The sequence below is a fragment of the Eumetopias jubatus genome, unplaced genomic scaffold (assembly GCF_037043125.1).
Source record: "Eumetopias jubatus isolate StellerSeaLion01/CBP00866 unplaced genomic scaffold, mEumJub1_p1.0 scaffold_2, whole genome shotgun sequence".
Lineage (NCBI taxonomy): Eukaryota > Metazoa > Chordata > Mammalia > Carnivora > Otariidae > Eumetopias > Eumetopias jubatus.
The window spans coordinates 145937583-145964127 of record NW_028274808.1 but is presented as its reverse complement, the minus strand read 5'-3'; the positions used below and the strand labels follow the sequence as shown (position 1 = coordinate 145964127).

Genomic DNA, 26545 nt, shown 5'->3' with positions numbered 1-26545 from the left:
AGGTGGAGTACAACCCCATTATATAGTAATAGGAAAGGTACTGTGTGTTATTTATACTCTGTTGCATTTAGTAGAGTTTTTTGTAAAGTATCTATCTTTTATATCATTGTCTTTGTTTCAAATACATTTCATGGCTGTGTATAATCTGAGAAGGGAGAAGTTAATTTCGAGGAAGTATGGAAAATGAAAGCATGATGGAAAGTGTTGCTGAACATTGCGCTGGTAGAACCAGGTCTCTCTCATCCTACCTTGGTCTTTTTTAGTACTAAGAGAAATGAGTAGATAAGGGAGTGTCTAATTCATTGCCTTCATCTGTACTTTCAGAATAGGGTAAAATATTTTGCCATGGGAAAGGTGGACTAAATGAATTGTATAAACTGAATTCTAACTTAGCCACTCCATTTCTGGAAATTGAGTTTTCTGACTTAATATTAAAACTAATGGTTAGGGGGAAGAGAGCTTACTGTTAGCAGACTTTCTCTGGTATATTTTTTGAACCATTCCATTACTGTAGTATCTTAATGAGTGTCTAGTCATTAAGTAGAACCAAATGAAAAGTTCAGTTTTATTGAATGACTTACACATTGATTTAACTGCTACCATAAATTTTTTAAAATGCAAAACAAGTTATAAATAAATAAAACAGAAAAGTGCTCTTTATATAAAAAACATTCACAAAAAGAAGAATCTAGAATATCCCTACTACAGTTTGATGGTTCTATCATTACCTGCCATATTGCTGCTGTCTGGAAATGTTTTATTTTTTGAATATGTCTTTTGCTTCTTTCTTTCTTTTTTTCAATTGTATTTTTGGAAGAGCTTAATGGCTGGAAATGATATGGGATGAACAGTGGGTTACAACTGATGTCACAGAGCGGCCCTGTTTTTTAAAATTATGGCAACTAACGTAAAAGTCTTCTCTTTTATGTTTTATTTCTTATCCTCTTCCTCATTAAATGAAAATCCATGATTTGGGGATTAATTTTTTTTTTTATCATGAAGTTGGTACTTATTGTTAAAGAAGCAAGAAAGTGCATTGTTTTCAAGTATTGCTATATTTGCAAAGAGAAGTGGAGTGAATATGGCAGAATGAGGGTGCCTTCCACCAGTCTGGTCTGAGCTTCCTTTTCATGAAGTGCAGGCAGAGTAGAAATTAAGAACAGATGGATCTTGGAGGCCAGTATTTTGTGTTTTAGGAGAAAGTATTTGGATATGGAATACAACTGATATGTTGATATCATCCATCATTCAATCTTTTATCCTATCTGTAGATCTTTGTACTTCAGAGCAAAGTTGCAATTGCCTTTGTCATTCACCTTTCACTTGTGAAATGTTATATACACTGGGCAGAAAGCAAATAGGGAGCACAGTCAGTTCCTTTCCAGCTCTTCAGTGGATCAGCTTACACCCTGAAGTGTGGAATATGATTAGGCCTTTTTAAACATGTTATTATTGGCCTTTGTGTTACCTAACTCCTTTTAAATATCCAGAGGCAAGATTTGACTTTGAGAGATTCTATAGTAATGACTTTCATGTACCTCTAAGGTGCGTTATTATAAATTATCAGATGACAAATTTTTGGTTGTCTAAAAGCACATTTTCTTATTTGCAAGTTTATACAGTTAGCTTTATATATTAGGGTTTAATTATTCGATATCTTTAACAACCATGAAATGTTGTTAGAATAAATTTCTAAAACAAAGAATTACCTAGTTGTGGCTACTATTTTAATAAGTGAGAATCTTACATCTATTGTTGTTGGCGCTAGATTCCAACACTGTATTTCCATGTACAATCTAGATAAACTTCAGTTACTTTAGTTTTCTGTTACAGGCTAGAAAATAGACATTGTTTGCTTTAGTTATGATAGCAACAGTGCAATTAATAGCTGAAATTTATGGAGATACTTTGGAATTGGGATTTTTTTTTTTTTTCATTCCCCAGTGGTATGCTGGAGCTACTTCTATCCACTCATAGTAGCCAATCAGGAATTTTGCAAGCCAGTTGTTTCAACACAGCGACCATTAAAAATTAAGTTATGTACACATACCATTAAATAATGATATTAAAAACAAAGGTAATTACTTAAAATTCATCATTTCCTACTTATTTTATTTCATTGTACCGGAATTTACACTCTTCATGTTGTTAACATCTGTTGTGTATATATGGTGAAAATACTACAAAATGGTGTGTAGTCACCTCTTCCCAGCTCTGTGTTCAGTGACATCATTTTGGTAGCTTGACCTAAGCCTTGGTGGTAGCATTTACACTGTAGAAATCAGCAAATTCAAATCAGGACCTGATTTACACTGTTTTGTCACTTGTCTGTAGGCTTTAAAAAGTGATGGAGAAAATGCTAATAGTGCAGATTAAATTGAAGTGTATAGTGTCTGTGGCCATTGCCTAGTCAGCTTGAGCTTTTAACAAATTACCATAGACTGGGTGCCTTAAACAATAAGCATTTATGTCTCACAGCTCTGGAGGCTGGGAAGTCCAAGATCAAGGTGCCACAGATTTGGTTCTTGGCGAGGGGCCTCTTCCTGGTTTGTAGATGGTTGCCTTTTCAGTGTGTCTTCACATGCCAGAGGGAAATCTTTCATCTTTCTCCTCTCTCTTTTCATAAGGGCGTTAATCCCATTCATGAAGGCTCTGTCCTCATGAGCTAATTTCCTCCCAAAGGCCCCACCTCCTACTATCACACTGGGTGGGAGGGTTAGGATTTCAACATATGAATGAATATTGGGAAGATACAAACCTTCAGTCCATAACAGCTTTTAAAATGTGAAGAGCACAAAGAATCCTGTAAATACTTGTCCGGTATTCAAAAACTATTATCCAGTTTAGCAAAGGAGTCACCCACATCATTGAGGAATGAGTGTAGTCTGACATATCTCTTCATTGTTTCACTTTTGTCCTACTTGTTAACATATATGATAATGAATGTTCAACAAGGATGTTTCAACTATGCTTGGTCGCCAGTTGGAACCATAAGTTGGCTATTGCTGAAAGAGTTTGGCAAAAGCTAATGAGGCATTCTATGAGAATCAACCGACTATATGTGATTTACAATAGAATATTATATATTTTATTATTACTTGTATGTGTGCTGCCTGTCCTTTATATCAGTAAAACTTACTACACACACACACACACACACACACATACACACACAAGCACACACACGCGTGCGCTTTTTCCCTGGAGCTGGTTTTCTCAAACATTTAGCAGCATACCCACTAACAGCCCACCACTGTCTCTCCGTAGCTAAAGATTAACTCTCATATTTTAGGGTCCCAATGTAGCTTTGGGTTCAAGATAATTTAGTGTTTTTATAAATAAAATGTTTTTATTCATAATAAATCAGGAAAGAATCAGGCTAGCTTCCCAGATTTTAATTATTGTGAAATTACTACTTGTGTGAGACATCTGTGAGTTGTGATGGACATGTCTGCCAGGTACTAAATTTTAGGCAAGTGCTATAATTTCCCAATATATTAATTGAGGCATTTCTATGGAGTTAGTGTTAGGTTTTCATTTCCTCTGGTGTTAGATTTTCCTTCACTCACTCTTTTTCTTACTATTTTTTAGCTTGGGCCATATGAAATTGCCATTTCATAGGTAAAATAAAGTTGACTGTCAGCAATTTCATATAGTTCTACTTAATAATTTGGTTTGAGATGCTTAGATAATCTATATTATTGTCGTTTACTATGAAAGAATAACAAGTAAGTCTAGGAACAGCCCTTGGTGGCATTTGAAAATTAAGTAAGATGTATTTCATTTGCTCTTTATTAGAAAGTGAAAGAAAAGTTTATACTTAATTGGTATTGTATTCAAAATATTTACTAAGATGTTTATGACAAGGTTACCTGATAACTGTTTTAAAGAATCATGGTTTGTAGAATGATCTGATTTTTAAAAAACATCACTTACTATTTAAATGGATACTTTTGATATGTAGTATCTAAGTTTATAAGAGACGAATGAGACCTGATTCAAGGACGAAAACCAACTAGGAACCTTAATTTGAGTACTCAGCTTGCACCACTTTTGTGGAAATTTGGGCAATGCCATTATCAATTTGTCCCTCTTTTTTTTCCCCTGGCTTCTTCATTTTTTTTACCCCTAGACTGTCATAGAAACCTGTTCCTTACCCTCCATTGTCTGTGAATATATATGCCCTTTCCTGACATGACTTTGGTTATCCAGTTAAACCTAGACTATGAATTTCATTTTTTTCCCAATCCAATTTCATGACCCCATTTTTCTTTAGTTTTTTTTTCAATAAAAAGTTAGAAAGGTAATTTACTTAGTTCCATGTCTGTAAAACAGAGATAATGAAAATTAAATGAGATAATAATATGTAAAATGTTTAAAATGGTGACTGGCACATAGTAATCAAACAAATCACAATTAGGGAGGAAAAGTCTCCTATTGAGTTAAGAGTGGTTTCTGGAATGATATTTGCTCTATAGCTTATTCATTGGGAAGAGACTCATGGATTTAGTGCTGAGTTATCGCCTCTGCCCTTTGGTATTGGTAGCTAATACCAAAGGGGATATGAGAGAGGAAGAAGCCCTTTCCCATCACAGCCCTTACGAAGAGTCTTTCTCCCTCATTCATTTTACTCTTTGCTAAATGGCTGTCAGGGAAACCCTAAACCACGCTGACTATCCAAGACTTACTAAAGCTGCTCCAGCAGGCAGGTGAGGAGTGGGCCAAGGTGGTAGCTCCAGAGCCAGGGCGGCTGGCTCTTGCGCCTCATGCTGTTTCCTCCATGTTTTTTTCCTGTCTGCACGGTGGCCTCTATATTGATAGGGATCTAGGGCTTGTTCCTGATTGCGCCTCTGGGTTTTATCTTCAGTTTGCCACTTTTCTCCCCCCCTGTCGGATATGAGAAATGTGATCTCTTTGCTCCCACCACTTGTTGCCATCACTTACTTTCTCCCTGGATTTCTCTTTTCATTGTTACCTACCAAGTCGGATGCTGCTTTCCCACTAGCTCTCACACTGCTTCTTCTGACAGAAGCTCACAGCACCTTTAGATATTGAAAAAAGTATCCTCTGTGCTGTTACCTACTGTGGTTAGCAACATAGAACAAACAATGGAAAGAAATCAACTTTTTTGTTAATAGTAATTCTCGGCCCCATTGAAACGTAAGTGGGATTAGCTAGGTTCTTGTTGCTTTGCATCTGATTTGAGATGAGGCGTATTCAAGCTATTTGGGTTGGATGTTAGATCAAGCTGCCTAGATATTGGCACACAGTCGATCTGGCTGGAACCACCGCCAGGTTTGGCAGCTTTCTCAGTCCCTTTAGAAATTCTTCGCTTTTTGTCTGGGTTTTGGATTCTGGTTTATCCCAATTGTTTCTGGCTGGGTTGTTCTACTTTGTAGCTTCCCCTTCCCTGTACCCTTGAATTCAGACCTGGTCCCTGAATCAATGGGTAAGGCAGGCATTTCTCTAAGTTCCCTCAGAGGTTCTGTTCCTCTGAAGCAGGCCATCATTTTCTCCAGTTCTGAGATGGGTCAGTCAACATTTTGTTTCTCAGGCTCACATCACCTTAAAATGAGAGTCCTCTTCCCAGGTGCCTTTTTGCATACAATCAGCTCGCTCCCAAATCCAACAGCACACATCCATCTGTTTTGTTCAGGGCTCTAATTCTGCATTCATTTGCACAGCACAGATGAATGTCCTGGCCAGAACCCAGTGAATGATCAAGCTCTTCTCAGCCTCAGATTAAATGAACCAGTCCATGGAAAGTTTCTAGAAAAGTGCCTCAATATTCCTTAATAATAGTAACTTAATAACAGTAGTATTTCTGATTCATCTGTCAGATACCACTCTTATTTCCTTTCCCTTCCCTAGGCAGGTGACTGATCTTCCAGATTTATAATGTTCAGATCTTTAAATAAACAATAACACATTTTTTTTTCCAGAGTCTTTTTTTTACCCAAGTATCCGTTAGTCTGTTCTGCTGTTTATGGCAATGAAGAGTCAGGCTTAAGAGATATAACACAAGTGAGTATTTTGTTTTTGACATTAAAGGCCTACTTTATAATCTTCTTCTTGGAGACATGGTGCCATCTTTTCTAAAGGCTTCATACTAGTCCTGGACTAGTACTTAGTAGTAGTGTGATTTTGAGCAATTTACACAATATCCTTGAGCCTCATTTTTTTATATTTGTAAATAAAGGTAGTAGTGTCTTATTCTATTCATTCAACCAGGAGTAGATGAGATCTTTTTGTGAAAAGTATTTAAGAAGCATAATGTGAGATACCACTGTAAGGAATAGCTATTGAGGAATACTTAAAAGAGCAGATTTAATGCCTTTCACATTTAAAACCAAGGACAGAGACTCAATTCACCACCATTATTTTGTACTCTGTTATTTTTTGTGCCTCTCATTTTTTTTTCTCCCACTATTCCATAAATGAAAACATTCTTGGAGTTTTATTTTTAAAGCAGTATTACTTTCATTATCAATTTTAGAGATGCCAAATAATACATAATGAGGTGTCACTTGTGGGCTGTATAATATTTTCAGTTAGGATATAAAGATTGATCAGTATAGCCTGAGCAATGACAGTTGTTAGCTGTTAGTAAATAATATATGTATAATCAATTTTAGAGATGCCAAATAATACATAATGAGGTGTCACTTGTGGGCTGTATAATATTTTCAGTTAGGATATAAAGATTGATCAGTATAGCCTGAGCAATGACAGTTGTTAGCTGTTAGTAAATGATATATGTATAACGGGATGTTACCATGAAATAAACATATTTTTACGTTTTATTAGTTGGCAGTCCACAGCCAACATCTCTGATGGAGTAAAGGAATGGAATGATTCTCCGTGCCATACCCTACCACATGCGGAAAAGCGATGTCCTTAAGGGGCCCTTAACTGATTTGCTGTTGCCACCTGGGTAGTTGTCTTCCCAGAGATCCTTGATAGGGACACCTTCGCAAAGCCTTTTTTTCCCCAGCCTCATCTTTGTCTAAGAGCAGATAGGAGAGTAGGTATAGATCTGGGACCACGTCCTGTCCTGTCTTCACAAAAGACAAACAGAGAAGGAGAGGGAAGGACAGGAAAATGTGAAAAAGGAGGGAAGGTGAAGAGGAGATGTGAGTACCATGGACTCCTTTCCTTGTCTTCCCAAAAGAAAAGGCGGGAATAAAATTCATGTCGGCCAAGAGTGATTAAGTGTGCCCCATCTACTCAAGCCTAGTTTTGGTACAAATAACAAAGGGCAAAAAGGAGATCTGTTCAGATTTATGAACCTGGTATCTTAAAAATCACATTTTGAATTTAAAGTTGAATTAAATTAGGCCACAGTTTCTGTCTTTGATATTTTCCAGCACCCTTCAGGTTGCTGAGCAAAGGAAACGTCATTCCACCAGTGAGAGTAGTGGTGGCAGCACTACTATCTCCCGTTAATTGAGCACTTATTATACACCGGGCATTGGCCTCCGTGATGTTGCTAATGTATATATCATTATTTTTGTTTGCATATGAAAAACCTGAGCTCAGAAATGTAACAAAGTTTGCCCAAGCATAAAAAGATGGTGGAACCTAGTGCGCTTAATAACAATATGCTAATTAAACTACAAATGGTAGTGAGCTTTCTCAGCCACAGTTTATTTCCCACACATCAGTTGAATCCAGGTCTTATACTTCGTGTAATCATGTGACGTTGAAGGGATCTGGAAGCCAGTCTATGTCTAGGCAGGAATACACTCCAAACATGGCAGTTGGATGTCTTTATTGGCTTTCCAAATGGAGATTTCTAGGCAACATATTTCATGGGTATACAGGTAAGATGCAGCTATACTCTTGGGTTAAACTTTTTGGCTAAATAATTGTGGAATGCACTATGCATGCTCAATGACTACTTTTTAAAAAAGTTTTTATTCAAATTCCAGTTAGTTAACATACAGCGTAATATTAGTTTCAGGATGACTGTTTGAACATACAACATTGCAATCCTAAAAGAGTGCTAAAACTTTAACATGAGTAAAATCTATTTTTTTCTTAATAGGATTGTTAAAAACTCATTTTGCTGGAGAGATTTCATTTGTTTGTTTTATTTGTTTGCATGATTCAAGTAGGGACACCCTCACTTGAATAGATCAGGATTGATGGTTGTGGACAAGTTGATCTCAAGGGTAACATGAATCATTAAAAAATCTCCTCACCACACACACCTTTTTCTACAGTGTAGATACTGCAAACCATCCCTCTAAAATCTTTAGAGCTATAGATCTTTAGATCTTTCATCATCAAGTCACAGTAATATAAACCAATTTCTACCTTGTTTGTGCCTAGAGTCAGGCAAAAGTGATTTGGAAGAGAATATGTAAGATCACAGCAAAGCTGTTTATTTTGAAGCTTAAGTGTAGAAGAGGTACAGTGAAAGCATTATCTGGGAAAGGCGTACATAATATGTTATTATCATTGTATAATTATAGAAAGTTCGGCTCCAGCTTTGGGAACGACTTTTCAAAATTGTATCTTTGAAGTCAATTTGTGAAGAGAAAAAAAAAAACTCAATGTGAAAGGGTTATGGAGTTTGTATCTCTTCCTGCACAGAAGTACACAGAGGGTCCAACAAATCAAAATGTTGGAATTTGCCAACATAAGTAATGGATGCTGTGAGCCTCCCAGTTTTCATGAGAGTAAGCAGCCAGATGGCTCCAATCAGCTTTGCTAAAACACAGGTGCCAAGTCTCTATGGGCAGTTTCATTTTTCATGCCTGTCTTTGGAGCCAGGTTCTTTGCTGGTATGTGCCAGGCTCCATTCCACTGTCCCCTTGATGGTGCTGCTCAGCATCAGTGGAGGCTGTAGATGCAAAAAGGAGTTTCCAGCTTTAGCTCCCCACAGGTAACACCCTGACATCGTGGGAGGAGTCGAGGAGAGAGAAGCTGTTGGAGAAAGTTAGTGATCAGCACATGAGTTTCAGAGCAGCTACCTCCCTCTTGTACTCACTTGAGGGGCAAGCCCTGGTATCAGTGATAAAATTTTGGGTAGCTTCATAATGCTCAGAAGCTGAAGTATGTGAACGTTCTTGTGAGTTAACTTTGCACTCGACCGAATTTCAGTCGGTCCTCACTCAGGCCTGGGTAAACAGCTGTAGTTGTCCCCCATCTCTCATTTCCTTCAGCTCAGTCGGCTGGAATATTGGCTCTTGAAGCAGGTCACTCAGTTGTCAAAAGGAATAGGAGGTGAGACTTGGTCAGTGTGATAATACATGTTTCTAATTGCCTCCTTCTTGACAAAAGCAATTTTAGAATAATCTCGACTGATTCATTTCCCTTTTTTCATTTTTCTTAGTGCAATAAAAACTTGCAAAGAAGTTCAGTTATGGGAAACAATTAAAAATTCAGATTGCAAAGAGAAGACATCAGATTTGCCTCAAACAGGTGCGGGCACAGATGGCCTGCTCACAAGTCCTGGCTTTATTTACAGCTTTTAAACACAGACAGATAAATTGACAAAAATGTTTCTAGATTTTATAATGTGCCGAATGCCCAAATTTGGCCATAAACTTAGATTAATTTGTAAATGATTCCATTCAAAACTTGACCTCCCAAGTCACCAGTAGCCTTAAAAAGACTATTTGTCTGCCCTGTTATTTGCACACTTGTGTGACTAGATTATCTGATCTTTGCTTTTGGTTGGATATGCTTTGTTGCCTTGCTTATTTACTATCTCTTATATTAAAATTCTCTTAAATCAAATTGTATGTAGTTTGATGGTTAGATAGTTCCTATCTCATTGTTCCTTGAAGGACAATTATGCTGCCTATTTCTTGGTAGCCTTGGACTGAGGTATTTGATGAGAATAGCAGAATAGATGACATGAAGCCCAAATGAAATTATCTTGAAGCAGAAGTTCGTGGTGCTCTCCACTTGATGAAAAATATCTAGAGGAATCATACTATGCATTTAGCTTGCATCGTTAATCTGTCTTTGATTTGGTCCAAGATTTGGCATGGGTGCACTGAATATTAAAATTATAGTGAAATAAGTATTAAAGGGCACCAGAAATTGAGGACTAACACGCATTTCTGAATTGGTTCATATTATTAAGGCGTCGATTCATCTATATCCCGGTCTCATATTTCTGAAGGGCTGAAAAACAGAGGCAAAGGAAATTGAAAAACAGTTCTATGTTCATCAGGGAAAATATTTCAGAAGTGGAAGCATGAAATGTTGCTTTCTGCATTTCTGTGCAAGATCCGTGGAAGGGTCTGTAGGGTAGATCATAAGAAAGCTCCTTACTAATACAACCCACTGCCCCCTGTGCTTTACAGAACTGTGTGTAGCTTCCCTCTGTGTGTGCTTATGTGGTGCAAAATTATTAACAGTCTTGGTCTTACATCTTAAAATTAGTGCTCGTTATGTAAATCTTTCTTCTGGATACAATCCATGTTTTGTGTATTAGAACTGCAGGGCGGATCATTCACTGGTACTTGGGGAACAATAATGCTTAAATGTACTTTTTTCAAAGGCTTTTCATTCTGTGTTGGGATTTGTTCCATCTAAGGGTCATGGGAGGGGGTATGTGTGTCAATGTAATATGTCATTGTTGTTCTTTAACTCGCTTGTGTGATTTGCTTTAGTATTTTTTTCTTCTTAATTAATGCTTCCACCCTCATCCTTGCTGTGGCTGCTCATGTGTCCTCCTCCTCCTGTCTTCTGCTTCTGACACTAAAGCCCGCAGCCCGCTTGAGAACTCAGTGCCCTGCCTAGCAACCCGCACCTTGGACGATGACCCCCGAGTGCGGCGCACTCCCAGCGTGGGATGGCTAAGTAAGTCCATGGCCGGGGAGGGCAAGGATGGTGGCGATGGTGGGGAGTGGGAGGGTGTGAAGGTTGGGCTCATGGTCGCTGAGTGGAGGGCATCCTCAAGAATATCTGAATGGATGAGCCTTACAGATTCCTACAATTACTGATTTATCCCTTCTACCACCTGAGAGTACAGTAATAATGTCTTCTTTGGGTGTTCTGCCATCTTTTTTTTTTTTTTAAGATTTTATTTATTTATTTGAGAGAGAGAATGAGATAGAGAGCACGAGAGGGGAGAGGGTCAGAGGGAGAAGCAGACTCCCCATTGAGCCCGATGCGGGACTCGATCCCGGGACTCCAGGATCATGACCTGAGCCGAAGGCAGTCGCTTAACCAACTGAGCCACCCAGGCGCCCTGTTCTGCCATCTTGAATTCAAGCTCAGTGCCTTGTAAGGCAGCAGAAAGAGTTCCAGACTCAGGGTGACGCCTGGCACGGGCAGTGCTCCCTTCATGGAACGCTGCTTGGAGCCTTGGTTTCTTGTTGGGGCTGAGGGGTCATGATGCTGGGCCTTCTTCCTTCAGAGGATTGTGAGGAAGATCACTTGGGATGAGATCTCTGATCGAAAGCATTCAAGTGCTGGGTAAGAGGAAGAACTTACTGGGTTAATGGTCTAAGAAAAAAAATCCAAATTCCTTTTATGGTTAAGAAAGGCAGTAGGTGCCATGGATGTAAGATAGAATCTTCCTTTTTTTTTTTTTTAATTAAATAAAGAGCTTGTTAAAGAGACAGGATTTATTTTATCTAAAACCAAAAGAGAAAAGAACATGCACAGAAAACTACATGGACTTTTTCCAAATTTGATTATGTGTGATATAAATTTCTTTTAGTTGTCAAGAAGCCCATCCAGAGTGACATCATTAGGCTTTTAACTGTTTCTTATCACCTTTCTTATAATAAACCCATTGATTTATGCTTTTTACTCATTTAGCATGAGAAAATTTCATTTTGCTGGGAAGATGTCTTTCTCATATGACTTAATGAGGGAAGTTTTTAGTTCATCTTAGAATAGTGTTTGTTGCACTACATACTTCCAGGGCTTTTCTTGGAGTAAATTTGATGTTTTTGGAAACTGGTTTAATAATTTCTGTGTCCCATAGAGATACAAATGTATGTGCTGCACTTTACTGCATGCCGGGCCCTGTGCTAGGCAGGGGGTGTTTAGAGATAAGTAAGTCCCTGCCCTCAGGGGACTGCCTTTCTAATGATGGAGGCAAGACACAATGGGTAAAATTGTATAAAATGCTAAGTGAGATGACTGAAAATCACATACACACATTTAAGATTATGAGAACATTTGCTTGGCCCGAGAAGTTGTGATGGTAGAAGAGGCTTTTGGAGGAGATGATTTTAGGGCTAAATCTTAAAGGAAAAGTAGGAGTTTGGTGATAGAATAATAGGGTGAAGGGACCCTTATTGAACTCATAACTTTGTAATGATTTCTGCTACATTGTAAGAAGCTTGAATATTTTTTCCGTGAATAATAATAAAAGTTGCAAACATTAGCTTATCACTTTCCAGTAATAAACCCTGGGCTAAGCACTCTATGTGATACCATTTAATTTTCTGAACAATCCTGTGAAGTGGCTATTGTTATCCATATCTTACAGATGAAGACATAGGCCTTAGAGAGGTTAAGTAACTTGCCTAAATCACACAGATTCCAAGTGTCTAGGGCAGGTGTTGAACTTCCTCATATGATAGTTTCATGAGTAATATCTCATTGAATTTAAAGTATAGGAAATTCACATGGTTATAATGCCAAAAAGATACACTGACTCCACTATTGATGCTCTAACACTCCCATGATTTTCTCTACAAGTATCATGCATTCATTCCTTCTAATAAAATTTTTTTTCAGTGATGCCTCTTGGGGAAAAATAAATTCAGGTATTATCATTGGGGTTTGGGGACAGGCAGAATTGGGTTTGAATCCTTGCTGGCTTCCTGACTTTGGGCAAGTTACTTCTCTCCTGTAAATATGGGTTTCTCAATGATAAAATTGGGTTAATCTTACCAACATAGGATTGTTGTGAGAATTAAACTAGAAATATATAAAGTGTTTATCATATTTCAAAGCACTCGATAAATCCAACATTACTGTTATTAGCAAAGTGCTAATAGGAATTGCTGAAGAAATTGTAGCCATTTTTATCCTCCGAAACCATGTCAGGCATCTAGACATTGAAATATTATGTGGATAAAGCATCAAGGAAATTGACCAAAATGTTCAGTTTGTCGATGATGGAAATACATCAACCAGTTGGAAATCAACCTTAGACCACATCCTGGGCCAATCCTTCTAAGAAAACACATTTTAGTCATGAGAGAGGATTCTTCTTGTCTATTTATATGATATATTCTCTCCTTAAATAAACAGCTTTGATTCGTAATCTCAATCACCCTCCCAGGGCTCCCTATTACCTACCACATCAATTCAGTAAATTTAATATACACATATAGATGGTCTGCAACTTACGATGGTTCCACTTATCATTTTTCTACTTTATGATGGTGTGAAAGCAATACATATTTAGTAGAAACTGTATTTTGAATTTTGAATTTAGATCTTTTTCCCTGGCTGGTGATATATGGCACGATACTCTTTCATGATGCTGGTCAGTGGCAATGAGCCACAACCCCTTTCAGCCACACAATCACGAGGTGAACAACCAACGCACTTATAACCATTCTGTACCCATAAACCATTCTGTTTGTTTTTTTTTTTTTTACTTCCAGTACAGTGTGCAATAAATTATATGATATTCACCATTTTATTAAAAAGAGGCTTTGTGTTAGATGATTTGTCCAACTGTATGCTAATGTAAGTGTTATAAGCACATTTAAGGTAGGCTAGGCTAAGCGTGATGTTCAGTAATTTGGGTGTATTAAATGCACTTTCACTTACCATATTTTCCATTTATGATGGGTTTATCAAGATATAACCCCATTGTAAGTTGAGGAAGATCCGTAATAAATAATGAAGATGTGCAAAGTGATATTAAATCCTGCTGGTTCTGCCTACCTATCCAACTTCCATTTTCATGTCTTCTCAGTATGAACCTTAAGTCTAATCATCTTGTCCTTTTTCTTCTGGCTTATATCACGGTCAGTTTTACTTCCATGCTGTAGTTGATTCCTCTGCCTTTCGAGGAATGCCTTTTCAAGTATGCCTATCCAGAAAATGAAGTTCATCTCCATTATAAAATGGTTCTCATAGACCCAGAAGATCTTAAAATTTCATAGCTCCTATAATCTGTGTCTCACAATTGGAAGATTTATAGTGTATTGTTTTATGTTGTCTTCTGGTGTTTCATTATTTGTATTTTTCGTTTCAACTATGTAAAAAACCTTCTTTAGGGCAGGGGGTGTAAGTCGTGCTTTTGTGTCTCCTCCAGTGCAGTGTAGATACTTGAAATATGGGAGTTGTTCAGTAAACTTTGATCAATCCTTGATACTCCCATCATTTCACTTAATGCAGCCAGTAGCCCAGTTTTCACTAGGGCCCATCTTGGCCATAATAAACTATGAGCCTGAAGTAAATATTATATACCTGCAAAAACTCTTTACCCATATTTCTGCTCATCTAGGTCTGATAAGTTTGGTTATTGGTTTGTTGTAATAGTTAACATGGAATTATTTTTCACAAACACTATCAAAAATATCAGCTAAAGAAGAGGTTTTTGAACAAGGTTCCATTAATCTAATCTTTCAGCCTTAGCAAGATATTTTCAGGCTTTGTGTAACTTGAAGTAACTACCCTTTTTAAAAAGCTACATTTAAGGTTGCTTTTGGAGAGTCAGCTCTCATCATTTTTACATTGTGTGCTTCTTATCTTAGTTGTCACCTGAGGCAGATACGAGTTTACAGCTCTTACCCATTTCAAATGCTGCCAAGGTATTGAATTAGAAGTTGGCACAAAACCAAAAATGATTTCCTCTTACAGATCTTACTGGCAGGTCTGAAACCGGCCTGGGCTACTGAGAACAAAAGAAAAGCTTTCACCTCTGCTTTTTGGAACAAATTAATACCTACCTAAATGCTTTGCCATTACTAGAGCGTAGGGACATAGTGGATCTTGGAGGATCCAGAGTGGCTCTTCATGGTGTACGCTTATCTTTAAATTCAGTGTGACATCTAACAACCCATCATCTGAGCCCTTCGAAAACACTTATGTCCTTTTGCCGTTATTGGCAGTCAGGACCAGCTGCTTCAGACTCTTGATTCTGAACTTTAAAGAAGAAAATGAGGTGCAGGGTTTTTTCCTGCCATCTTTGGCACATTCCGGCCTCAGTCTTCCCTTTGCTGTGTGTTATGTCTGTCTGGTTTGTGAATCTACCAGGCAAGGACCTCCTGGTCATGTTCAGTGTTTTGTTTTTGCAGGTTCTTATCCAGTATTTGATGTTATCATTATCCTAAGTATTAATATTAGATCATACTGGTTGTTTTTTTTTGGTGTCTCTCTCTCTTCTTTTTTTTTTTTTTTTTTTTATGAAACCACAGTGACATAACTGTAGATTCTGGTCTCATCCTACAACCAGGTTACACAGTGAACATTAGAATTTAAAGAATTGAATTATAAGTGGGACTTTGCTTTTTTTTTTTTTTTAAAGATTTTATTTATTTATTTGACAGAGAGAGACAGTGAGAGCAGGAACACAAGCAGGGGGAGTGGGAGAGGGAGAAGCAGGCTTCCCGCTGAGCAGGGAGCCCGATGTGGGACCCGATCCCAGGACCCTGGGATCATGACCTGAGCCGAAGGCAGACGCTTAACGACTGAGCCACCGAGGCGCCCCTTTTCTTTGCTTTTTTTAAAGAAACTTTAAAATTTTCTTTTTGGGCATTTTTGGGATTAAGCAATTTGAAGTCTTTCATCTGTTAGAAAGTTCACTGACTAAATAAAAATTGTAATTTTCTTGGGCTCTAGAGTTTTCTTAAAAAGTTCCAAAACTTCTTTAGGAAAGTGGTGAACCCAGAGAGTCCAATTTAACAAACTCAGGTCAACAACTGTTCGCTCAGCTCTTGCTCTTCTAGTTCCACAGTCCAGTTGGAGAGAAGGAGATGAGAGAAATTCACAGGTACCAGTGATTTGAGAGAGGCAATGGTAAGTACCCTCAGAAGACTGTAAAGGCAGATCTGTTTATCTACAGTGTGTAACACAGATCCATGCGCTATACTCTCTGGAAATGCTTATCAGAAAACTGGATAGTGGAGCATACAGAGAGAATTGGGAAAAATTTTTTTCTTAGAGGAGATAGACTTTCACTTTTCTTTTTAAGCTGAGGTATAATTGACATATAACATTATATTAGTTTCAGGTGTACCAATAATGATTCAGTATATGTATATATTGCAGAACGATCACCACTATATGTCTGGTTAACAGCTGTCAGCACACATAGTTAAACATTCTTTTTCTTGCGATGAGAACTTTTAAGATCCTCTCTTAGCAACTTTCAAATATGCAATACAGTATTATTAACTGTATTCGTCATGTAGTACTTGACACCCCCATGACTTATCTTATTTTACTTTTTGACTTCTTTATTTTATAACTGGAAGTTTGAACCTTTTGACCTCCTTTCACCTGTTTTGCCCTCCCCCAGCCCTCCCCCACCTCCGGCAACCACCAGTAGGTTTTCTGCGAGATCACTTCACTGAACCTTAAAGGTTGGGTTGTACATCCACAAATAGGAAGTTGTAGGAAAAGCAGGATGAGACATTGAAAAGTGGTGCTAGGCTGAGAGAGAAGTAGAAAAGCAAGGTTGTTGGGAAAACATAAAGAAGAGTTTTTGGGAGGTCGAGTAAGTGGACACATTTAATTAGCAGCGAGGGCAGGAGAACTGAACATGTGGGTGTGAAGGTGGCAAAATAATTGAGCCGTTTTGTGGAAGGTCTGTGAGCAGTTTTTTAGCATGGAGGTGGGTTGGTCAGAGCTGTGTGTTAAGGAAATTAATCTGCCAGGGGTTATTTGAATGGAATAGAACAGGTAGCAGTTGAGGTAGGGAGAGAGTCAGGATGGGATCGCGGTAGACCAGATGGAGAGAGTGAGGATCTGGGCTCGGATTGTGAGTGTGGGAATGGGAAGGAGGGGATCATGCAAGAAATGTTAAGGATGGCATCTGCAGGACTTGGCAACTGACTGAATGTTAGGGGAGGAAGAGGAAGGAATCCAGGATGCCTCAGGTTTTGAGCTTGCAATCGGGGAGCTAACAAGAAAGCATTCATGGAAAAAGGTGAGGGCATTTACAGGAGCACGACTGCACATTTCTGTCCCTGTCAGGCATGCCCTAGCCGTCTTTGCACATAGAGTTCCCTAGGAGGTTTGTAGATGACTTATCGTGGGTCAAGACTCTTTTAGATTTCTGCCTTGATACCACATTCTCACCTTATTTTGTTGGATCCATCTAAACCTATCTTTTGGGTGCAGAATAGCGACTACATCACAGCTTTCCTTAGGCAACTTGTAAATGAAGAGTATTTGTATCTTGATTCCAAGCATTTCACCTTCCCTCCCTCTGTTCCTTTCTTCAGCGGGTTTAAGATGTGAGTCTGTTCTTGACTGGGAATCTTATTTGGGTCATTTATTGTGTCACTTTCACATATGTTTTTGGCCTTTTAAAAGGCAAAAGGAAATTTGAGTACAGCTTTCAAAATTCCCTCACCATAACTTTCCAAAAGACTGTAAGAAATAAAATCTTTAGCAACCTGACATCAACCGTCAGACTTTTTAGTTAACATAAAACATTGAGAAAACTTAGGTGGTATCCAAGAATGAGTTACAACATTCTTCAAATAGGGACAGTTCTAACCACTTAAGAAAAACCCCCAAAAAACAAAAACTCCCCAAAAAACAAAACCAATGAGAGTTAGTTACTATTTATCTGAGTTTCTGAAAAAGATCTCATTGATTGTTTCATTGATATCTAGTATTGTATTTACAACGAGCTAAAGTATATGCTGACTCTAGAAGCCTATAAATAGAATCAAAGTGGAGAAGGAATAAAAACTTAGAAATTCTGTTATATTTCAGAGTACTGGGGACTTGGAAGAGATTTCAAGAGGCACAGATTTGGAAAAATTTTGACAATGTGCTGGAATTATAAAATACATTTTTCCCCACCAAGGAGAGTTTTGGATTTGTGATCATTCAGACTTGTGCTTGGCAATATGGTGATATGCGGAATATGTTCATAATCGAACTTTTCCTCTGGTCACCAAATTTGTCCCCTTTCCTGACCTTCCTGGCCCTTACCATCTTTTCCCCTTCTTTCAGACTCGGAACCTTAGAATCGCCTTTGATTTTGCACTTTCTCTTCCCCTCTAATGAACCACTAAATCTGTTAGATGTCACCTCTGTAATGTTGTGTGCCTCTGGCTCCTTCCTGATCTTCCTGTCATTGTTTTTATTCAGGTCCTTTTTTCCTCATGCTTAGTCTAATCCAATAGCCTGTCATCTGAGGTCACTGCTTTATAGTTGGGCACATGCAAACACATCCTGCACTTTACCTTCCAGTTAATCATATCATACCTGGCTGATAAGTTACCTCCCCTGTGGAAATGGTCAGGGGCACCTCACTGCATCTCAAACAATATCCAAACCCCTGGGCCTGGCACTCAAGGCCCGTTGCCCAGTGACCTAAATTTGAATAAGCAGCATTTCATACTACTGTGTTTCCCTTTATCTTCACTACATTTCAGGAGCTACTTACTATTACTTGAATTTGTTGAGTGCTTCCCTCCGTTAGTGTCTTTGGCCTGAACATTCTCTCTACTTGGAATGCTCTCCTTCCTCTTGAAACTTTCTGAAAATTCAGCCCATCCTTCAGTGCCCACATTCTCCTTGAAACCTTCCCAATCTGAGGTACTCTCCAGTGACCTTGAACTCTGAAAGCATCTTTTTTTGAGATTTCTCACATGTATCTCATTCTGTTTTGTGCTAATAGTGTATGGGAACTTACTACCTCTATTAGCTGTACATTTTTTTAAGGGAGGGACCCAAGTCTAATTTGTTTAGGTATCTTCTGTCACAGGGATGGACAAACCAAGGCCCATGGACCAGATCTGACTTGCTGCCTAGTTTTGTAAATAAAGTTTTATTAGAACACAGCCAAGCTCATTAGTTTATATATTGGCTATGGATGCTTTTATGCTACAGTGGTAGTGTGTAGTTGCAATAGAGATTTGTGGCGCACAAAGCCTAAAATATTTATTATATGCCATTTTACAGGAATATTTTTCTGACCTTCGCATTATAGTACTGGTTCTCAAAGTGGGGACTGGAGAGCTCTGGGTATCCCTGAGACCCTTTCAGAGGGCCTTAGGATTTTCTTCATGTCTTTCAACCAAAAATAACATATCTCAGCAGATTGAACACAGAAGAAGACATGAGAATCCAGATGTATTTCATTGAGCCATACATTAAAAGGATTTGTAAAAACGTGAAACAATGTTCTTTTTGCCAATTTTTTTTTTGCTTTGGAAAATATAGTTATTTTTAATAAAATATATTACTTATGTTAACATACAATGGGTTTCTGGTGTAATTTTAAATTAATAAATATTTTTAAAACTTTAGTTTTAATTCCCAATATGGTAAATATTGATAGATACAACCCAGATAAACACATAGTCTTAATTTTTAAGTGTGTAAAGGTATCTTGAGGCTAAAACTTTTGGCCACTGCTGCTCCATTGTATCCACTAGAATGCCTTCTACAGAGCAATAAATCAATAAATGTTGAACAAGTAGTGAATAACAGAACCAGATGATTCAAATGTAAAATCAAATAAAGCACGGTGACAATAATTGAAAGTATTGGAAGGAAAGTGTAAGTAAGAAACCATTAAGAAATGATGTCTATTCTGTGTTTCTGATGGATTTCCGCTTTGCTTCCCAGAGAACATTGATGAGGCATGGTGGAATAAAGATGAATTGAGGTGGGATGGAATCTTCCTGACTTTCTTTCTTTGCTGTTTTCATGACAATTAGTAAGTCAAAAATCCATGGGCTTGATTTTGCTACAGTGACAACTAACGCCAGACATCTCAGTTATTTAACACCAGGGAAGTTTCTTAGTCATACTATTATATGTCTGACGTGGGTCTCAGGGAGTTCCGCCGACCATTGTTAGTCAGCATCCAGGCTAATGGCAGCCTTCTCTCAGTCTGCTTCCACAATCATTGTGGCAGTGAGAAGGGCTTATGGTGACTCACAGCCTGCCTCTTCAACTTCGGACCAGCGATGACACATGTTACTTTCACTCACATTTCGTTTGCCATAATGAGTCATATGTCCACACCTAACTTTAAAGAATTGTTATCCTCCATGTGCCCAGAAGGTGGAGATTCAGAAATATTTAGTGGACAGCACTAATGACTACCACGCAGTCAAAACAGAAATTGTAGCCGTGACTTTGGAGTGTGTCCTTGGCAGTGCTAAGAGAATTGTGGTGCTATGTAAAGCCAGTATACCGCAGATATGTCCTCCTGTGTACTCTTATTGATGGAGGATGAGGGCTCTTCTCATAGTGAGGAAAGGTTGGGGTTTACCAGTTCAAGGTCTACTGAAACCACTGGGGCTGTGGTTTTATGGGAGGCTTCTGAAGTAGACTAGATTAATTTGAAACTGATGGGGAGTATTTCATGCAGATATACAGTAAACCACTCTTATTAGACCAAACAATGTCTGGATTTAATTCTTGGAGACAACTGAAGATCTGACTACTTGAATTAGTATGTCTGTACACATGTGAGTGAGGGAGACCAGAGGAAAAGCAAATGCAATATTTTCAGCTGTAGGTATCAATTTCAAAGTTAATAATGAAATTTCTTCTTGGCAACAAACAGTAGAGTTTTACTTTGATGAAAATTGCTGGCAGAACCTTCAGAAATATGGCTTTTCTTTCTGTGGTAAACTGAATGTTTATGTGTTTATAGTTGTCCTGGTTGTTCAGATACCAATTCTACTCCTCTTAATGCATCCTCCATCTCAGTAGCTCCTCATCCACCCCTTGTCAGGCCAAAAGTCCCTGCCATCTTTAGACTCTTCCGTGTCCTCCATCTGTACCCTTTGGCTGTTTTCCTTCTTATTCATTCCTGCCCTTCTGTGACTTTCCGTTGCAACTGCCTTACTTCAGATCCTCATCATCTCTTGTGTGAACTATTTCAATATCTTCCTGTTTTCCCAGTTTTTATTCTTACCCCCTTTCAATCCATCATTCATTACTGCTAGAAGGACCTCTCTAAGTCACAAAGGCAAACATATCACTCCCTTTGCTCAAAAACCTTTAGTGACATCTCTCTGTCCTTTACACACTCAAACCCAAGCTCCCTAGCCTGGCTAATATTTAGAAGATCAAGTCCAAGTTCTCTAACCTGTAAGATGCCCCTTGACTTGCTCTCCGCTTACATCTGTAATCACCCCTTGACGTTTGGATTCTCATGTTCTTAGGTTCCATGTCTTTGAATCTCTCTATCCCTTATTCATGCTGTTGCAGCAACTGTCAATTGATGTGGTTAAAATTAGCCTACCCTTGAAACTCTTGCTTCTCTCAAGAGACCTTTTTTTGTTTTTTTTTTTTTAGATCATACGCCTTTTTTCTCCTTTTCTCTCCATCCCACCAAAGCGCCCCCCTCCCCATTGCTTTATCATCACACCATGGTACAAGTATGTTTCCTGTATGATTGACAAAGTGCTCAAAGAGCCTGAACCACATTCATCTTTGAATCCCCATTACCAAGCATGCAGTCATATTTAATAGATGTTCAATAAATTTTAAACTGGACTAATTCATCCACCTGACTCTTGCCATGGGTATATTGTTGGCTAACCATGCATTGTCAGTTATACTTGTATCTCCTTTGTCTTGACTGGATTGATATCCTGTCTTTAGGAGTTTAGTTGATCTGAAACAAATGAGAGGAAATAGAATATGTAGCATCTACTTAACTAGAATGTGTAGTATCCATTAGCCTGAGACAGACTTTCTGAACAATAGACAGTTCCATCTTTGCTTTTGACTATTGGGTACTCTTGGAAGGAATGATGATAAACTTTTCAAATTTGTGTACATTTTCTTGTATGATTTGCTTTTCGCTCTCTCTCTCTCTCTCTCTTTCAACAGTGAGAGATGGTGATGGTGTAGGGAGCAGTTAATGGGCCATGAATTGTGATTCTTCCTGCATAGATTGGGGTTCTTTTGTAGAAAACTGTGATTTGTTCATCACTCAGGACATAATAGTGCCCAGCACGCAAACACTTAACAAATACTTGTTGATTAAATGAACACTTAACCTGAAAATAAGAGAAAGGACTGAAAAAAATATGGAAACTTAGAGCAGGAATGATTTTTCTGCATTTGTCAGATTATAGTCTTCACATCAAAACTAACCAGCAAGGGGGAAGCTCTGCTGCTTTTCTGTGGCTGCTGATAGTAGTAGAATTTGAGGACTGCATTCCTTGGCTAGGACCTCCATTTCCTGCTGACTAGATCATTCTATCCATGGTTGACGTACCCTCCCCTCCCCCACCAAAGCAGTTATGACTGCTCTGAGCTGTCATTTATCCAACCTGGTCCTGTCTCATTTAAACATCCCCACAGAAATTCTGTGAAGCGAGCCTTACAGACCCCTTGTAGATGAAGACACTGAGGCTCAGTGAGGTTAAGTGCTTATGGTAGTCATTAGGGCTGTTCACAAATGTTGTAGCTCTCCTTTGGGACAAATGAGGACTCTTCTTCCTCACCCACTTGATGTTAGGTGTGACCACACGATGTGGCCTTGGCCAGTGAAACATGAGCAGAAGTGATGGATGTCATTCCTGAGGAGAGCTTGAAGAGCCAGTACACACTCCACTATTTTCATTTTTCCTTCAAACCAGCAGCATTCCAGAGAGTGGCTACTCCATGCATCTAGGTCCTGGCCTGCACACAGAGGTGCGGACTCAAGCCCCCAGCCAGTCCACAAGGGGCATTATTCTGGGTGAGAAGTAAAGCACTGTTGTTTTAAGCCGTGAGAATTTGAGGTTGGTTCTTTCACCATAACCTTGCCTACCTGGCAGGGAGAGTATTTGAGGTCTCCCAGGAAGTGGGGGACCAGGGTTTGAATGCAGATGTGTAGATGTCAGATGGTACAGTTACTTTTTATTTCTGTCTCTGCTTCTCATTCTCTCTGCCTTCAGCAACAGATAGTGCTCTTGTCTGCTGACCAGAGGTGTGGACACTGATGACTCAGAGTTTCGTTGTTTCAGGTCAGAAAATGAAATCCCCAGTGTTTTTCATTGAGAGGCAACAAGTCAGCATTCAGAAGTGTAATTTTCGGGGATGGTTCTGTTTTCTAAAGTCCATTCTTACCAACCGCAGGAAGGAGCTGGAGCACATACACTATTACAGGCCGTGATCCGCTTTGACCTCAGGGAGAGCCATACACTGATAGGTTCTGCAAGTAGTAACCATGGTTACAAATCAAGGAACAGTCTTGTTAGGTGAATATAGTGGAGGGACTAATATCAGCATTCTTCTTAAGGGCGAAAAACAGGAAAAATTCAATTATAATGGCAAGTTTTCCCCATAGTTTTATTTTTAAAAAGTTTTACTTTTAAAAAATTGACTCTTCTAGCACACACTTAAGCTGGGGTGTGGATTTTAGGAATTGCTGTAGGTGTCAAGGTTGAATCATCTCCCAAATTTCCAAAGGACATCTTTGATTTTTGTCTGTGTTTCTAGAGAAGAACCTAGAGCCTGGATGAAAGTGGCATTTCCTCTTCAGCAGCTAGTGGCTTAGGTCATGTAGACTGTTATTAGTTGTAATAATGTCAGTGATAGTTGTGACTGTTGTCTTCAGTAAGAATGATGATTATCACCTTGGATTGGGAGGATCTCTTCCCTTTTGGTGGTGATAATTTTATTGTATCCAGTTACAGTGATAGAGTTTTGGGGTATTGTTACATTAATTCATTCAAATGGTCAATTCATTCACTTAAGTATTTCTTTTTAAGATTTTATTTATTTGACAGAGAGAGACGCAGTGAGAGAGGGAACACAAGCAGGGGGAGTAGGAGAGGGAGAAGCAGGCTCCCTGCTCAGTGGGAGCGTGATGCGGGGCTCGATCCCAGGATCCTGGGATTGTGACCTGAGCCGAAGGCAGACACTTAATGACTGAGCCACCCAGGCGCCCCCCACTTAAGTATTTTTTTTTTAAAGATTTTATTTATTTATTCATGAGAGACAGAGAGAGAGAGGCAGAGGGAGAAGCAGGCTCCCCGCCGAGCAGGGAGCCTGATGCGGGACTCGATCCCAGGACCCTGGGATCATGACCTGAGCCGAAGGCAGACGCTTAACCATCTGAGCCACCCAGATGCCCCCACTTAAGTATTTTTAAGTACCACTCTTTTGCCAGTGCTTAGCTAGGTGTGGGGAAAATATAATGAACAAGGCAGACACAGTGCCTTCCTTCATACACCTACTAGTCAGGCCTGTTTACTAAGGGGAGGGTGATGTTTGTGATAAGTTGGTTCTCCTGAGCAGAGTGGGGTGGGTGCTTATAGAGAGTGGATCTCCTCTGAAGGGGGAGAATGAGCACCTGGAGACTATCTAGGAGGTGAGCAGACAGTGAGGGATCTGACTCAGCCATAGGATGTTGATTAGAGGAATCAGAGAAAGGGCAACTTAATTGGTTTACGTGGGCTGGCTCCATACAAATAGGTAGGAACAAGCAGACTTTCTTTGGTTCTTCAGAGAACAGGCCCTATGGGCAAACATTTTAGGAAAGAAGATACTGACTTGACGCTCTGATGTTTGAGATAAAGATTTGAACGTAGTTTTTATTTTTATGATTCAGTGATTCATGAATTTCAATGATTTTCCAAAAGATTAATGTCCTGATTCAAGTTCAGGCTGGTAAAGCTCTGTTGGCAAGGATTTAGTCCCATCTCTCTTATGTGAGGATGCAGGGTTTTCCCAGCAAGGGACTTTTGTTTGCCAGTTTGGGGGAGGGAATGAGGGCTGCAGGGACCAATTCTCCAGTGCTGGAGAGACTATGAAAGGATAATCAAGGGCCTCTGCTTATGAAGATGTCTAGTTAAGCCTGGAAACATACGATGGTGTACAATATTTCTAAGAAGTTATGTGTATTTAATTGAAAGCCAGCTCTTCTGAGCATGTGTGTGCTTTGGTTGGCACGTACCATTTCTTTTTTTTTTCATTTTACCATTTTTTTAAAGAACTAAGCTCTCTGCCCAGCGTGGGCCTTGAACTCATGACCCCCAGGTCAAGAGTCACACGTTCTGCCGACTGAGCCAGCCAGGAGCCCTGGCACATACTATTTCTTGATTCATCTAGATGCTGCTACTTACCTGGAAAACTGAGGTGTTTTACCATACATAAGAATGAGCTTTGGGGCGCCTGGGTGGCTCCGTCGGTTAAGCATCTGCCTTCAGCTCAGGTCATGACCCCAGGGTCCTGGGATCGAGCCCTGCATTGGGCTCCCTGCTCAGCTGTGAGCCTGCTTCTGCCTCTGCCTCTGCTGCTTCCCCTGCTTGTGCTCTCTCTCTCTCTCTCTCTCTGCCAAATAAATAAATAAGTAAAATCTTAAAAAAAATAGGATGAGCTTTATGACAATGAAATGGATTGCTTCATTAAGTGGCAAGTCTCCTGTCATCAAAAGTATATAAACAGGTATTAAGAGATTGGCTGTGTCTCGTGTTATAGGAGAAAAACTGCTTGATAGAGTTGTTCGTATGATCTCCAGCCAATCCTTTAGCTCTGTGATTGTGTGAATCACATCTACTATAACATACCCAATCTTCCAGATTATCTACCCTGTGGGGCATTTAAACTTACTGTATCTACCCTTTATATCGTATCCCTGTTCCAGAGATAATGTGTAACTGAGAAAATTCCAGCAGCACTATACTAGAGAAGTTTCTGAAGCTACAGTTTTGACACTGATTCAGGTTATTACTGATAAGAGTTTCTCATTCTCTGCCACTTTTTTCTTCATTTTGGTTCAGCAGAAAATGGATTTTTTAGGAAGTACCTTTGCCCACTGATTTAAACAATCTTTAAACAGCGTAAGGAGACCAAGTGAAGCATTCTTAGAGTCCCTGCATCTTTTTTGTTGTTGTTTGAGTCTTCATATATTTTACCACTTTCTTTTTTCCCTCCATACCACTTCGGTGGTAACTATAGAAAGGAGTACATAGCCTTCAAATCAGAATGACAGGTGCTAGAATGAACTAAGATGAACTGAACTAAGGATGGTTCACTAGAATGAATTAAGTCTGCTCAGAACACATTAGAGATTACCTAAAGAACCTTCTATCAGCATGATGTAACCCACATAAGTAAGTGACATACATATTGCATAGTTTTCTCAAGTAAATAATTATTAATGACCTCTGTGCTTAGGGAGGCATCTTCCACTTTTGCTAGAAGCTAATAACTTTGGTTTGCCTGAAGTTACTGCGTACCCTCTATGGGATGAATAACAGCTACAGTTAGGCCTCAGTCCTCATTTCTTGAGTGGGCTCGGATGATTCCAACCCCCAGCTGCAACCTCTCCATTCTTTGAACTCATCTCTTTAGGCTGGAAAATTACAAATGGTGGGATTCTGACATGGCAGTTGTATTTCAGTTTCCTAAGGATCGTGACATCAGAGAGGATTTAGGCCTATGATTGTAGGCCAAAGAG

At 39.1% G+C, this 26545-nt stretch overlaps 1 protein-coding gene across 2 annotated transcripts in view; it reads left to right on the top strand.

Moving 5' to 3' along the window:
• SLC4A4 (solute carrier family 4 member 4) overlaps window positions 1-26545 on the top strand; it is a 290745-nt gene that overhangs the window by 107133 nt on the left and 157067 nt on the right. Inside the window, exon 7 of one of the 2 annotated variants that reach the window (XM_088020764.1) lies at window positions 10726-10821. The exons of the other annotated variant lie outside the window; for it this stretch is intronic. Within the exon in view, the coding sequence (XP_087876890.1) occupies window positions 10726-10821 (96 nt within the window). The remainder of the gene's footprint in view (window positions 1-10725; window positions 10822-26545) is intronic. 2 annotated transcript variants of the gene reach the window in all.